A 13,406-nucleotide genomic window follows, 5' to 3' on the forward strand; every position below is an offset into this window, starting at 1 on the left:
GCCAGACCCTACTTGGGGTGCTGGGAACACAGTGATCATACACTTTCTGTGCTCGTGGAGCTTTCAACATGCTTCTTACAGAAGTCTAAAAATGAAGCCTAAACCTGCTAGACATTTAATCTACAGAAGACAGCCTGTCCCATAAGTAAAGCTACAAAGGTGTGTTAAAGCCTAGTGCAGTACCTAACTGGTTGGGGAAGCAGGCACAAATCATTGTCTCTCTTGGGAATCCATTTCCTCTGGTATAAAACTGAATGATGCTCCTTCACTCACTGGAATAATAAGAATCAAATGAAATAACATACAAAGATAAGGTGTTGGTGACCCCCCCACCCCCACAAGAATGGGAATTTAAGATTTAGGCTTCCCAACCCTAACAGGGAGCACAGGGGTGGACAGGGCACAGTGATGTACAAGGGAGGCCTGGGGCAGGACCTGGATGATGCTCTGACCAGAGTACCGCTCTGTGAAGTGTGGCCATGGCACTGCTAGGGTCATAAAAATGAGCCAAAAACAAGATCACAAATGTTCAGTTCTCAGGGAGACTATTCTTAGAAATGAAAAGGCTAAACAGAAACTCTTATTCAAGTTTTCAGACTTGTCTGCAAGGCAGGATGATACAGAGGTGAGCACTGGGCTAGCAGGGAACGTGCGTTTTATTTCCAGCTGTGCCTAAGGCCTGGTGAACTTGAGCAGCTCAACCTTACTCCACCACCAAGGCGAGGGGAGGCTGGAATGACAACATTTCTAGTCCCTATAAGCTTTAAAAGTCTATGACTCATCATTAATTTCACCTCTCCGTTTACTTTTCCACTGCTCTGTCTTCATAAAAAAAAAAAAAAAAAAAAAAATCGGCTCCCTGCTGGACAACACTCTAGTGTTAAAAGCAGAGGTGACAGCAACCTCCATCATCTACAAACCTCCACAAGCTGGCTGCTCACTGAGAGGAAGCGGGGGAGACCTCTGGTGCCGCCATCCATGCAATAAAAATCCATGCATTTGACCTCTAAGAGAAACTTGCAGACCAGCACTCTAAATCAATTTGCTAAGCTTGTTAGAATTGCCTAAAATTAGTCATCTGTTTTCCTAGCTTACATTAGAAGCAGCAAATCAAATCTGGGGACGGGGCAGCAGCTAAAGGAACCAGATATGGCAATGGGACTATCATTTCTGCAGGGGAAAAAATTTTTTTTTTCAACAAGAAGACAATGGCACTAGGCTTATAAATCTGGGCTGCTCGGAATGGGAGGATATGATCCCACATATCTCATCTTGAGGGCATTAGTGCCATTAATGTGAGTCGGTGTAGCATAATGTCATCTCAATGATCCAGGCTCATTCGGTTGACTAAGAAGACAGTGAAGTATTTTAGAAAAATTTCCACTGGAACAAAACAAAGCCTTTGGCACTTAAAAGGGTAGGCTTAAGTTTCTGAAAAATTCACTTTCATAGGATAATTCATTCATTTCAAATCATGGCCAATAAATGAGCTAAACTGCAAAACTGTTAACATTTAATTATTACATCTTACTCCCATTTCAGAGAAAAGGAGGTGATGAAGGGAAGGGATGTGCCCCAGTCGCCGGCTGCCTGAACCATAAAGGCTCACCACTCACCCACTGGGTTGAGGACTAACCCCTCACGCCCTCCGCCACCAGGCTGGCTTTCTTCCAGACCTCGGGGCACACACCAAGCACTCTCTAGCCCCAGGCCTCTGAACATGCTGTTCTCTCTGCTTGGGATACTCCTACTGGCAAAAAGTCTACTTATCTTCAAGTATCATCTACACTAAAAGAGAAACATGCAAATTGACCATACATCTGCTACACCCACAAGCCACACCCACCAGCCAATCAGGAGCAAGTATGCAAATTAACCCAATCAAAATGGCTGCGGCCACAGAGCAAGTAGGAGGCTTGGGTTTCCCTGGCAATGGAGGAGGCCAAGCTTCCCGCCCACTCTGGCTGGCCCTGGCCTCCGCTCAAGGCTACAAAGTTTTAATTATAGAAAATAAATAAATCCCAACAAAAATGGTGGCAGCCATGGAGCTGGAGAGAGCAGGAGGCTTGAATTGCCCCCCACGATGGAGGAAGCCAAGCTTTCCCCAGCCCTGGCCTGCCCTGGCCTCCGCTCAAGGCTACAAAGTTTCAATTATAGAAGATAAATAAATCCCAGATACCAGTGCCTCCACCTGGGCCACCGCAGGGCATGGCCGGCCAGCAAATCACCACAGGCCCCTCGCCCAGGCCACCCCACGCGCCAAGGGAACTCCCACCCTTATCCAGGACATCCTTCAGGGCAAACCAGCTAGCCCCCACCCATGTACCAGGCCTCTATACTATCTAATAAAATAGTAATATGCAAATTGACTGTCACTCCAACACACAAGGTGGCTGCCCCCATGTGGTCAAAGATGGCTGCCCACATGTGGACACAAGATGGCTGCCCCTAACTGCTTCTGCCTGCCAGCCTGATCAACAAGATGGCCAGCAGGGGAGGGCAGTTGGGAGGGACTAGACCTGCAAGGGAGGGCAGTTGGGGGCAATCAAGCCTGCAGGGGAGGGCAGTTAGGGGTGACCAGGCTGGCAGAGGAGGGAAGTTGGGGGCGACCAGGCCTGTAGGGAAGGGCAGTTGAGGGGGACCCAGACCTGCAGGGGAGGGCAGTTAGGGGCAATCAGGCTGACAGGGGAGCAGTTAGGCATCAATCTGGCTGGAAGGAAAGTGGTTAGGGGATGATCAGGCTGGCAGGTAGGAGCAGTTAGGGGCAATCAGGAAGGCAGGTAGGTGAGCAGTTGGGAGCCAGAAGTTTGGTAGGATCAGGCCTAAACGGCAGTAGGACATTCCTCGAGGGGTCCCAGATTGGAGAGGGTGCAGGCTGGGCTGAGGGACACCCCCCTGCCCCATGCACGAATTTCGTGCACCGGGCCTCTAGTTTAAAATAATTTCTCAGCAAGTTCTTCCTAATGTCCCAGACTAAAAAGACCTCCCTCAATTATTCTCCTGTAGCTACTTTATTTCTTCTTGGTACTTATGTTGATAATTACTTATCTGCATAATGTCTATTCTCCCTACAGGGATCTTGTCTGCTGTGTTCAACATCAGTTCCCAGGACCAGCAGCCAGTACAATGCCTAACACGTGGTAGGTACTCAATAACCCATTGTTGAACTGAAGACTAACAATAGTAGTCTTGAACTTTTACTGGGCACTTATGATATGTAAGACACCACTGCTACTTTACAGATGAAGAAGCAGGCTCAGAGAGGGTAAGTAATTTGCCCAACATCACACAGCTGGTCAGTGGCAGAGCAATGACTCAGGTCTGTCTGACTCCAGGCTGCACACTTAATGACTACTCTTTCCCAAGCTGTGTGAGATAAAAGTGATGAAGGACTCCTAGAGCAAGCATAGCCCCTAACTTAAAGGAGTTTATAATCTGGCGGGGGAAAACACTGAATAGATGACAGTGAATACAAGACAAAATACTATAGAGTTAAGTGCTGGGTTACATGGTATAGTTAAAGGCTGTAGGAGAGAAGAGAAAAACAAGCCAGCCAGAGGAGGAACGCCCCCTGAACAAAGATGGAGAAGCAACACAGCACCTAGTGAGCAAAAGGGGCTGGTGAGAAGGTCACTTTACCTGGAACAGAGGATTAACACCGGCCAGAAAGTGGTGAAATGTTTAAGAGATAAGCACGGAATAAAATAATTAGGTTAACATTCTGGTCTTCTATGCCTCCAAACAAAGATCTTGAGAAGTACCTACCACATCTCATTAGTATTTCTTAAAACCTCACAGAGGCCAGCGGACTGCAAAGCCAACTTGTGGCCGCTCAGTTAAGGGACGAGGGTGAAATGAGCAAGGCGCCGTTTCAGAGCAGTCCGTGTAAAACCAGTCACTAACTCCAGTAAGCTAAAGCTTAATGAAGAAGAGAAATAGTTTTTACATGATATCAGTCTTGTTTTTTATAATGGTGAGTTCTTTACAGCTACAAGTAAATAACTTCATATACTTAGAACTGTCATAACCAGATGCCCAGGTACTGTTGACAAGGGAAGTAGTATTTCCTCCTCCATCTCCCGCAGCTTCAAGAAACTCACTTTGTGTAGATGATCTCTCCCCTTCACTGGGCCCCCTTTTTCTTAACCCCTGAGTCCAAAGACATAAGTAGTATACGTTCCTTAATCCAGGTTTGGTTCCTATGAATACCCATAACAATTCTCTAGAAATAGAGCTAAAGCAAAAAATTTAAGCACATAACAGAGATATTTGAGTGTCTAACTGATAATGCATCAGCTTAATGGTGATAACCACTGTAAGATATCCTCGACAACTAAATGCACACTAAGTCCCACACTATCTCATTTAATCTTCGCAATGACTCATTTGGTAGATGAAAAATATAAGGTTCACTGACATTAATCTGTCCATGGCCACCGCTGACATGTGAATGCAGGTCCAATCTGGGACCACGTTCCTTCCTAACCACTGCCTCCCAGAACTACCCATCATGTGAACAAGTTAAAATTTTGATGTAAAGATTTTTTAAAAAGAACACATACGCTTCTGACATTTCTGCCAATCTTGGCACACTCTCATTCTTGCCACCCCCGCCCAAGCCTGTCACCCAATCCTGCCAAGTGATAAAGCCAAATACATTTTTGCCTCATCTGTGCCCTTTTATGCACATGTTCCTCTGGAGTTGGTATTTCGCAGGATCATTTGGCTGACAGTTGGGCCCCATGGACACAGTAACAGATTAACAGGCTTATTAAGAAATGACATAAATCACATGTATATCCTACATCAAGGTTTTCCAAACATTTCCTCTTCCAAGTCTTATGATCATGCATCATTTTATATGATGGGAATGTGAGGCATCGAAAAGGTAACTGAGCTCTGTTGAGGGTACTATGACCTTGGACAAGCAGAGGAGAATTCACAAGTGTATGCCTTACACAGGGTCTGTAACTTTGCCCTATCTCTAAAGCAAACACACTGATTTAAAACACCGCTACTAGGTAGGAGAGGGTAAAGGGGGTATAAATGGAGCTGGAAGGAAACCTGACTTGGGGTGGTGAACACACAATACTATATACAGATCATCTATTTTAGAATTGTACCCCCTGAAACCTATAATTCTGTTAACCAATGTCACCACAGTAAATTCAATTAAAAAATCAACTTCTTATATAAAAACAAAAACCCCCTCTATGAAACCCTTCCAAATGGAGGCGCGCCATGTTGGGACATGTGCTCCACCCCAGCTCTTGGCCCGTAAGCAAGTTATTTAACCTCATCAGTTAAAGAGGCCTGAGCAGCTAACCAGCCTAGTAATCTATGATTCCAACTTTAAGCACATTCTCAGCAAGAGTTCAAGCGTATCCTTGTTCACAAGTATGCAGAAAGCAGTCTGTTCGGGGGCTTCACTGTCCTATAGCTCTGGTTTCTCTCGCCTGGGCTCACACTCTCCTTCGAGGGCCAGGAGGCCAGGAGTGCGCCTGGGGACGCTCCGCCCTGTCAGTGGACAAGGTGGCCGCCCGCCCTCTGTTCTGCTCTCCTCTCCCAGGACCACACAATGGCCAATCTCCAGGAAGATAACGCTTTCTGGCTCCCCATCTCCACCTCTGGCTGCTTCAGCTCCAGCCTCACGTCTAGCACTATCTGTTATAACACTTTCCCCAGTAACTCCTAATGCCAAGCTCCGCACCTGTACCCCCCCTTTCCACCTCACCCCCCAAAAGAGCTGTCTTTTTTTTTTTTTTAACCCTCTCTCTATGTTTTCCTGGAAACCTTAATCATACTCATCATCCCTCTCTCCAACAGAAAATTTCCCTTGACCTTGCCCGAGCATGCCTGGGCTTCCTTATCCCCATGCCGTGACAGATCTCCCTGAGAACTCTCCACACCTCGATCCTCGCTTCACCCTGAGGCCTTCCTAGACAGCACACTGAGTGGGTCATGCCTTCTCCGCAAATTCTTCCAAACTCTCAGCAAGCATTCAGTGAACACCGAAATCCTTCCGGGGCATCAGTGCGAATATCTTTATGTTTAACTTTGCTTGTGCACAGGCCTGGCCTCCACCCAACGTAGTTCCGTAGGTGTTTCAATGAATGACATCTGCTTTAAATGAATGAAAGGACTTTACAATTAACAACACATTCTGACAAATCTCTTTTGTTCCTCCAAATAATCCTAAAGCTGCTTCTCTGGGTAAAAATAACAACAACTATGAAGGCGAGAGAAGGTAAGGGATCGTCCATGATCACAAAGCTATGGAGCAGCAGAGCGGGACTCAGTGTGTTTACTGAGACAGCTCCTTGGAGCAGTTTCGTAAACAACATGTCTGTGATTTGAGTCCCTTGGACAAGCAGCAGGTACCAGATAAACATTTGATTTGCACTATCTTGTCTGGAAAGTACTAAAGTTAATTAAAAATGTCCTTCCCCGTTCACTTTCTGTTGGTCCTTCAGGGTGAACTTACTGTTGAACCAGACTTGCCAGCTGGCTCAAGTACAGTATTAGCACTTCGTTTTTTTAGAACATACAGGAAGAAAAGAACAAAGCTCTTAACAAAAGCAAATATAAGAGAGATAGTACTCATAAAACCCTAGAAGGAAAGGGACATTCATTTTCTCCTGATGAAAGTAAACCAAGCCAGTGACTCATACGTAAGTTCTAACCACACAGGGCTGATTCTGCTAATGGTAAGATGATCATCTACTTTCAAACACACAGGCGGCCAGGACTTCCCCCCTCCAACCCTCCCCCCCCCAGTAAAAAACAAAAACAAAAAACAACAGTCCCAGTTTGAGCAAAGTACTTGCAGGAAAGAAAAGAACAATTTCACTGCTATATATCTACTGGGTTTGTTTTTGGACTATCCAAGCTAGTGGCGTTGATTGGATTAGATTTTTCAGCTGACAAAAAACGATAAAGTATTACTCCCCCCCTCCAAAAAAAAAAAAAAAAAAAAAAAAGTCAAATGTCTTTCATAATTATATGAGAAAAAAATACTCCTGCTATCTTTAAGAACGCTCGTATTTCACTGAAGCAAGCTCTGGAGGTGGTAACAAATTACCGCCAGATGTGAAATCCAGGCTATGGTCAAGTTCAACTGGGAAGCAGAACAGCCCCAATTTGCTTCTAAATTTGGACTCAACCAATAAACATTTGTGATCACAACCTCTGGCCTCCTCTTCTTCCTTATGAATCACAGAATTATTTTAGACATTAAAAATCTAGCCCAAAATTTCTCATGTTGTAGACGAAGAATGAAGGCCAGATACTGAAATGCAAAACAGAAAATAAATTGCATTCACAGAAAAATTTCTCAGCAAAACACCACAGGCTCTGAAATGAAGACTTTGTTTTTTACTGTGGTTTCCTGAGGTTAGGGTTGAAGGTGGAGAGGGGGAAAAATAGCCTCAATCCTTAAACATAACAGAACAAAACAAAACACCGCCACGCGTCCAGCATTCACTAACAACCGCCATAGGTTTGAAGGGTCTGTCTTGAAGAGTCATTCAACCCAGCTGGCTCAAAGCCACACATCACTACCCCCACTCTGACTGTGGTCACCATCACAGCAGTAAAAACCCTGCCTAGAACTGACTAGAGCTGAGCAGCTTGTTCCTTAAGCCCCATTAGTCCCCAAAACCATCTACAGGCAGATCAGTGAGGCCACAGCTAATGGGAAGAACAAGTTTTCACCAATTTTTTTGGGGAAAAAAACAGAAGAAGAGTAAAAGATGCAATAGAAACAGTGGTTACAGAAAGGGACTAAAAATGCCTGGAAATATACAAATGCAATATCTATTTTGTAATATTTTTGGAGCCATTGCCACAGTCCTTTGTGAGAAAAGCTGTATTTTTAATCACCTGCCAAAGCTGATGGTTTTGTCTACCTTAATATTAGCTTCTAATCATATCAACCATCTGAGTGTCATTTCTCCAGCCTCAAAACTCAGTTCACTCTCTGTAAAGACAGAACTTGAGGGACAGGGTGGCTGGGAAGGGAGGGAGAGGAGGCAGCATTACCCTCCTGCTCTGACCACTACAACTCGGGGTTAAGCAGAGCCCTTCACGTGAAGATCACACCGGGTAACCGGCCACTCAGGACCAAGTCGGAGAGCAGTGTCTGCGGCCACCCCGAGAATCCAAAGCTTGCTGGCCAGAGCTGACGGGAACAGGCAGAGTGGAGAAGGAGCTGCTAATACCCTCTGCGAATCTGATGTGAAAGACCAGACCAAACAGCAGGAGGGAGAGCCTATTATTATTGGGTCATTACAAAAAGAAAATTGGCATTAGTGATTGGCCAGAAGAATAAGCCTTCTTCCAATTACTTCCACAAACAGACAGGAGACTCGGATTTCTAATTAAATATCACTATGCACAGAGTCAAATATTTGAGTCAGCAGAGAAGTCACCCAGTGGTTACACTGCTTTCCTTTGAGCCATTTGTCCCATCTGGCTAGCTCTCTACCTTCATCCCAACCAAACCTCAGATGAAGACGAACCTTTGCCCGGATAAATATGCTTCATCAAACGTGCTAATATTTCTAACTGAAATCCCTAGTGCCTAAGTCATTTTAACATCCCTTCTGGGTCAAAGGTCTGCTTACTATACTGCATGGGAGTAGGATCAACCAGGACCAAGGAGGAGAGCCTACAGAGTTCCTATTCCTTGGCCCCAAATCGAATGGACGAAATAGGACTCAGGAGAACTGAAGGGTGAGGGTGGGAGTGCTGGGAAAGGTAGCATAAAGAGAGGCTGAGTACTGGAATAAATGAGGCAGTTAAAAAGGTTTGGGAGCTCAAGGCACTGACCTTCAGATTCCCAGTGACCAAGACCCACAAGGGCTCAGAGTGGCAGCCCCGGAGCCTCCCTCGGGCACCTCCAATGCTGTCAGCCTGGACACAGCCCGGCCAGCACCAGCAGACAAACACACACATCCTTCTAGGCACCCACTGCACACGGCCTCTCCACCGGCCTGTTTATGTACGACATCCGATGCTCTGATGTTGGGTACAAGTTGGAAGTAATATGTAAAGAAGTAGTTAATGATAGGAGCAGAGGGAGGACAGAGAAGGAACAATTCCTGGCTTTATTAATCATCAGTTTTAAAGACACTGTCAAATGGTCTGAACACAGGAATGAGAAACGAGATTGTCAGCCATCACCGAAACTCTGGCCAAAGCACGGCATCTGTTTCTTTAAGGCAGAGTTTCATGCCTAACCACAAAGGGTGCTTATAGGGAGCATGTTTTGAAGACATCCAACTCAGCAACCAACATTAATAAAATCGTCTAGGCACGCTCAATTTATCTCATGTACAACTTACACGGCGTGAGCGCTCCAAGCACTCCAAGAAAGAACCAGTTAAAAGTGCGGCATGCAGAGTTTGGGGTTAAAAGCAGGAGGAAGGTTATTTATCAAGTGTAAGAAACGAGTATTTATAAATACGCATGCACACTTGTTGGATTTCCTGAGTGAAGAAGCCTGAGGTTAGGTCACTAGGGCACAGGAATGAAAACCACTACCATGCTTCAGTTCTGCTTTTGCTTCCTTAAGATTAAACGCCGATCTAGTCTCACCAGCCAGGTAAGCCACAGAAACAGATCCAGGGGATCCGCTAGACCTTCGGAGGCTTTTCGTTCTCCAGTCGGAGTACCTTTCCTTTGGGCCTCGGCACCCCAGCACCTAGTGTGTCTCGAACATCTGGAGGGTCTTCACATACATTATGAATTAACGGGCTTGACACGAACAACAGTTATAACAAGTAAGAAGAGAACCAAGAACTTTTGATTTTTCTTGGGAAGTGAATCCTGTCATCTTATAAAAAAATGACTCTAAAGGCACTTTCCCAGCTGTACAGAAGTATACAACATCGCTAATAAAAAAGCAGTTCTGGCATGCTGATATTTTTACTTCACTCTGTTTATAAAGGTCCTAAAATACTACATCTCTTCAATACAGTTCAGGATGATTTATTGTGAGTTAAAAATACAGAGCTAAAAAGCAGAACAGAGCACTGCATGACAATTCCTGGTAAAGGAGGTGCCTCGCTAAGAACGGCTTCGCTCATCCTCTTCACGTGTGCATGTTCCAAGGAGAGCATCTCTGAGGAGACCACGATATTTTTGTTTTGTTTTGCTTTTATTTACTTTTTTCTTTCTTTCCTTTTTTTTTTTTTTTTTTTGTGAGACCATGACTGATTAACAATTGCAAAAATAACAATTTAAAATTAGGTCACTGGAAGAAGACTGAAAAAAAAAAAAAAGCTAAAACAAAATCACTGGCAATAGTAGCCAAATAAAATGAAAACTAAAGTTTCTTTATTTACCAGACTTCAAAGAATAAGGTTTCACATCTGCTCTTGATTTGGCCTAAGAACACCCCAAGCCAGTCTTATCAACCTCTTGCTACAGAAATCAATGCACTACAAATGACATCTCAATTCCGACTCATCAGGGAGACTTCCACTAAGGAATGAACCCAGAAGTAGCAGCAGGTCCTGTCAACCAGGAAAAGAATCTGAAACATGAGGTAAGAACACTGCGTCCAGGTGGCTCAGGAAGGAAGTGGTCCCGCTGTACATGAAGGATCTGAGTTGCCAAGACTTTCTCAACGCCACTGCATGGAGGTGGAAGTCTACAAATTCTCCTCCTGGCCCCTCGACAAACAGGAAGACTTTCCAGTACTCATTCCACCCTATCTGCACCCAACCTGTCCCACCCGTCAGCACTAGCTGGCCACCTTCCCGCAGCTGCTGCACGGACCGCAGCAAGCGGGCTTAACCCTGCCTGCCTGTGCCCTGACTGCGACTGCCCTGGGTCTCAGGGCTGAGAATGCAGCGGAGGAACGGGCGGAGCCTGGGCAGAGGGAGATTCCACTCACATGAATGTGGCTGTACAAGGACAGGCCGCTGGCCACTCACCTCTGTCCCATGCGCCTCTCTTTGTAAGAGGAAGGGATATAACTGAGAAAACATATTAAATTGAAACTATGTTATGCAAAGGTGGGTAGCAACAATTAAATTATTATTTCTGGAAAAAACACGAAGAAGATGCCCAAGTTGCACGGGAACTAGGAGCCAGGACATTCCTAACAACTGGCTTTGTCAATCCAGTGGGGCACAGGGTTGAGCTGCTGGTCTCCAGGGACAGGACTGCCACAGTTTTTAAGTTTTCCACTAGGACCCAGCTCAAAGCAGATCTACGACGTGTTTCTCAGCTGCTGAAACCCGTGTTACCGGGCACAGACTTCCCGGTCAGAGCCCAACGCCACCAGGGAAGGTCAAGCTGAAGGCGTTTCCAGGAGAGGTGACATCCATTCCATCCCCCCATTCCCAGGCTTGTTCCTTCCCTGTGCAAACAAGCTCGGTTTCCTAAGCCCGGCGCTGGCATTTCTGACACCTACCCGCCCCGAGAGGGCTGACCGGAGGGCACACCTTGGAGTCTGCGCAGCCCAACTTTCCTGCACGCACTTCAGGCCCCGGTTCCGCCGCCTCCCCGCACCGCGCGACCGGCGCCGACTGTTTACACGGACGGAAACGCGCCCCCCTCCCGGGGTTCTGACAACTTGAGGAAAAGAACGCCGTGGAAGGGCCGGCCGGCCTGCCCTGTGACGAAACAGCCGCGCGAGCCGCCGCGTCCCGGGGCCGCTCCGGGCCGGCCCCCGCCCGCCGCTGCTTCGGGGCCGCGGCCGGGGTCCCCTCGGCGGAGATGCCCGGTGCGGGGGGAGAGGGGGGGCCCTCACAGTCCCGGCGGCGCCCCGGCCCGGCGCCCGCTCACCTGGTGCGTGTTGTTGACCAGCCTGGCGACGAAGTCCGGGATCCGGCCGCAGTCCCGGTCCGGGTCCTGCGCGCTGCGGCGCCAACGGCCGCGGGGAAACGGGCCCCCGGGCGCGGCCGCGCGCAGCCCCCAGCTCACCCCGACGGGGCCGCCCCAGCGCGACAACGGCGCAGCGGGCGGCGGCGGAGCGTCCAGCCGGTCCTGGCCCAGCGCGGCCCGCGGCAGCAGCGGGAGGCCGAGGAGGAGGAGGAGGCCGAGGCCGTGGGGCCAGCGCGAGAGGCCGTCCGCAGCTGCTCGGGGCCGCTCCATCGCCGCCGAATGCCGACGCCGCCGACACCTGCCGCCCGGCGCCCGCCCACCCCCGCCGGCGCCGCGCCACACCCCCGGCCGAGCGGGCGCTCCCTGGATACGCGCAGCGGGCCCGGCCGCCCATAGGCCGCCCGCCTGTCCTTCTTCCCTGCGCGCTCCTCATTGGCTCGCGTCGCCTCCGGCTTCGGGGTCCTGGATTCGGATGCCAAGATGCGGGACTGATTGGCTGGAACGTGGCAGAGACGGCTGAGGTCATCCCCCGCCTCGCCCGCGGCCCCGGGCCCGACTTCCAGAGTTGGCAGCGGCTTCTCCCCCGCCCGCGAGGCTCCACGCTCCGGGACGCCCGACCCCTCGCGGCTCCCTCAAGTTGGGCTGGGTTAGTCGCCTCTCCCCCAGAGACACCCCCAAAATTCTTTGGGTTGTGGCAGCGCCGGGAAAAGCTCCCCAGGGAATCCCTGAGCTGGCTCAGCTGGAAAACGGGGTTTGGTCCCGAACCGGTGCTTCAGGTTTTAAGCTTTGTCTACCGAAGCAGCCGCCCAGCTGCCAAGAAGGTGAATGCGAATTGTGTGGGCGACGGCCTCGGGGGGAGATAGAATCGGGGCGTTCGTGACGCATGCGAACTCACAGTACCTCCACCGCGCATGGCCTCACACTTACCTTGTCTTCTGCACGGAGTTAGGCCAGAGGTGGGGTTGCTTCTTGGTTTACCTGGAGGTAGAAAGTAGCTTAGACTTTAGGGGCAGGTCAAAGCGGGCAAGACGACTGCCCAGTGCCTACTTCAGGCACGATCGTTTCATAGATGCATATTCATCTCTGCCAAGGCGCCTAACCCTGCAGAGTTCGTTTGCACAACTTTGGTTTTTCAGTAGATGATGTGCCCTAAATTAGCACCCCGCCCACAATAAGGAAAACAAAACCCTATGCTGGCCCCTTTATTGCACGAACTGCACACGTAACTTCCAGAACATGCAGTCCAGGTGAAACCAGTTCTGAACCTTAACCTTAACTGATTCCATCTCTTCAGAATGTTTGCTAGAAGTTGTTCAAAAAAGGCAGCAAATAGAAAGATACCAAGTATGCAAGACGTTACCCCAGATAGAGAAAGCTGCTAAAAATTACTTTTAACTATAAACTGGAGGTAAACCCAAATGAGAATCTATTCATTGTAGGACAAAATGGTGCACTGCACCCAACCCAGTGTTTACAGTAAAATCCTTCTAGTCACATTAATTTGAGGACAGAGATTTACAAATTTACATTTTCCCCCAGAACCATTGTAAGACGCGAGAAGTGAAAAATAT

General features: G+C 48.2%; 1 protein-coding gene across 4 annotated transcripts in view; it reads right to left on the reverse strand.

Annotated features, from left to right (window-relative positions):
- Nucleotides 1-12,368, reverse strand: part of SORT1 (sortilin 1) — a 62,470-nt gene extending 50,102 nt beyond the window's left edge. For 2 of the 4 annotated variants that reach the window (XM_054712295.1, XM_054712294.1), the window contains exon 1: nt 11,797-12,368. In XM_054712295.1, coding sequence (XP_054568270.1) covers nt 11,797-12,105 — 309 coding nt within the window. In that variant the 5' untranslated portion in view covers nt 12,106-12,368. Of the gene's footprint in view, nt 1-11,422; nt 11,510-11,796 lie in introns of those variants that run through there. The other 2 variants (XM_054712296.1, XM_054712297.1) reach the window with 2 other exon arrangements.
- Between the last annotated feature and the right edge of the window lie 1,038 nt (nt 12,369-13,406).

The sequence above is a fragment of the Eptesicus fuscus genome, chromosome 22 (assembly GCF_027574615.1).
Source record: "Eptesicus fuscus isolate TK198812 chromosome 22, DD_ASM_mEF_20220401, whole genome shotgun sequence".
NCBI classification, from domain to species: domain Eukaryota; kingdom Metazoa; phylum Chordata; class Mammalia; order Chiroptera; family Vespertilionidae; genus Eptesicus; species Eptesicus fuscus.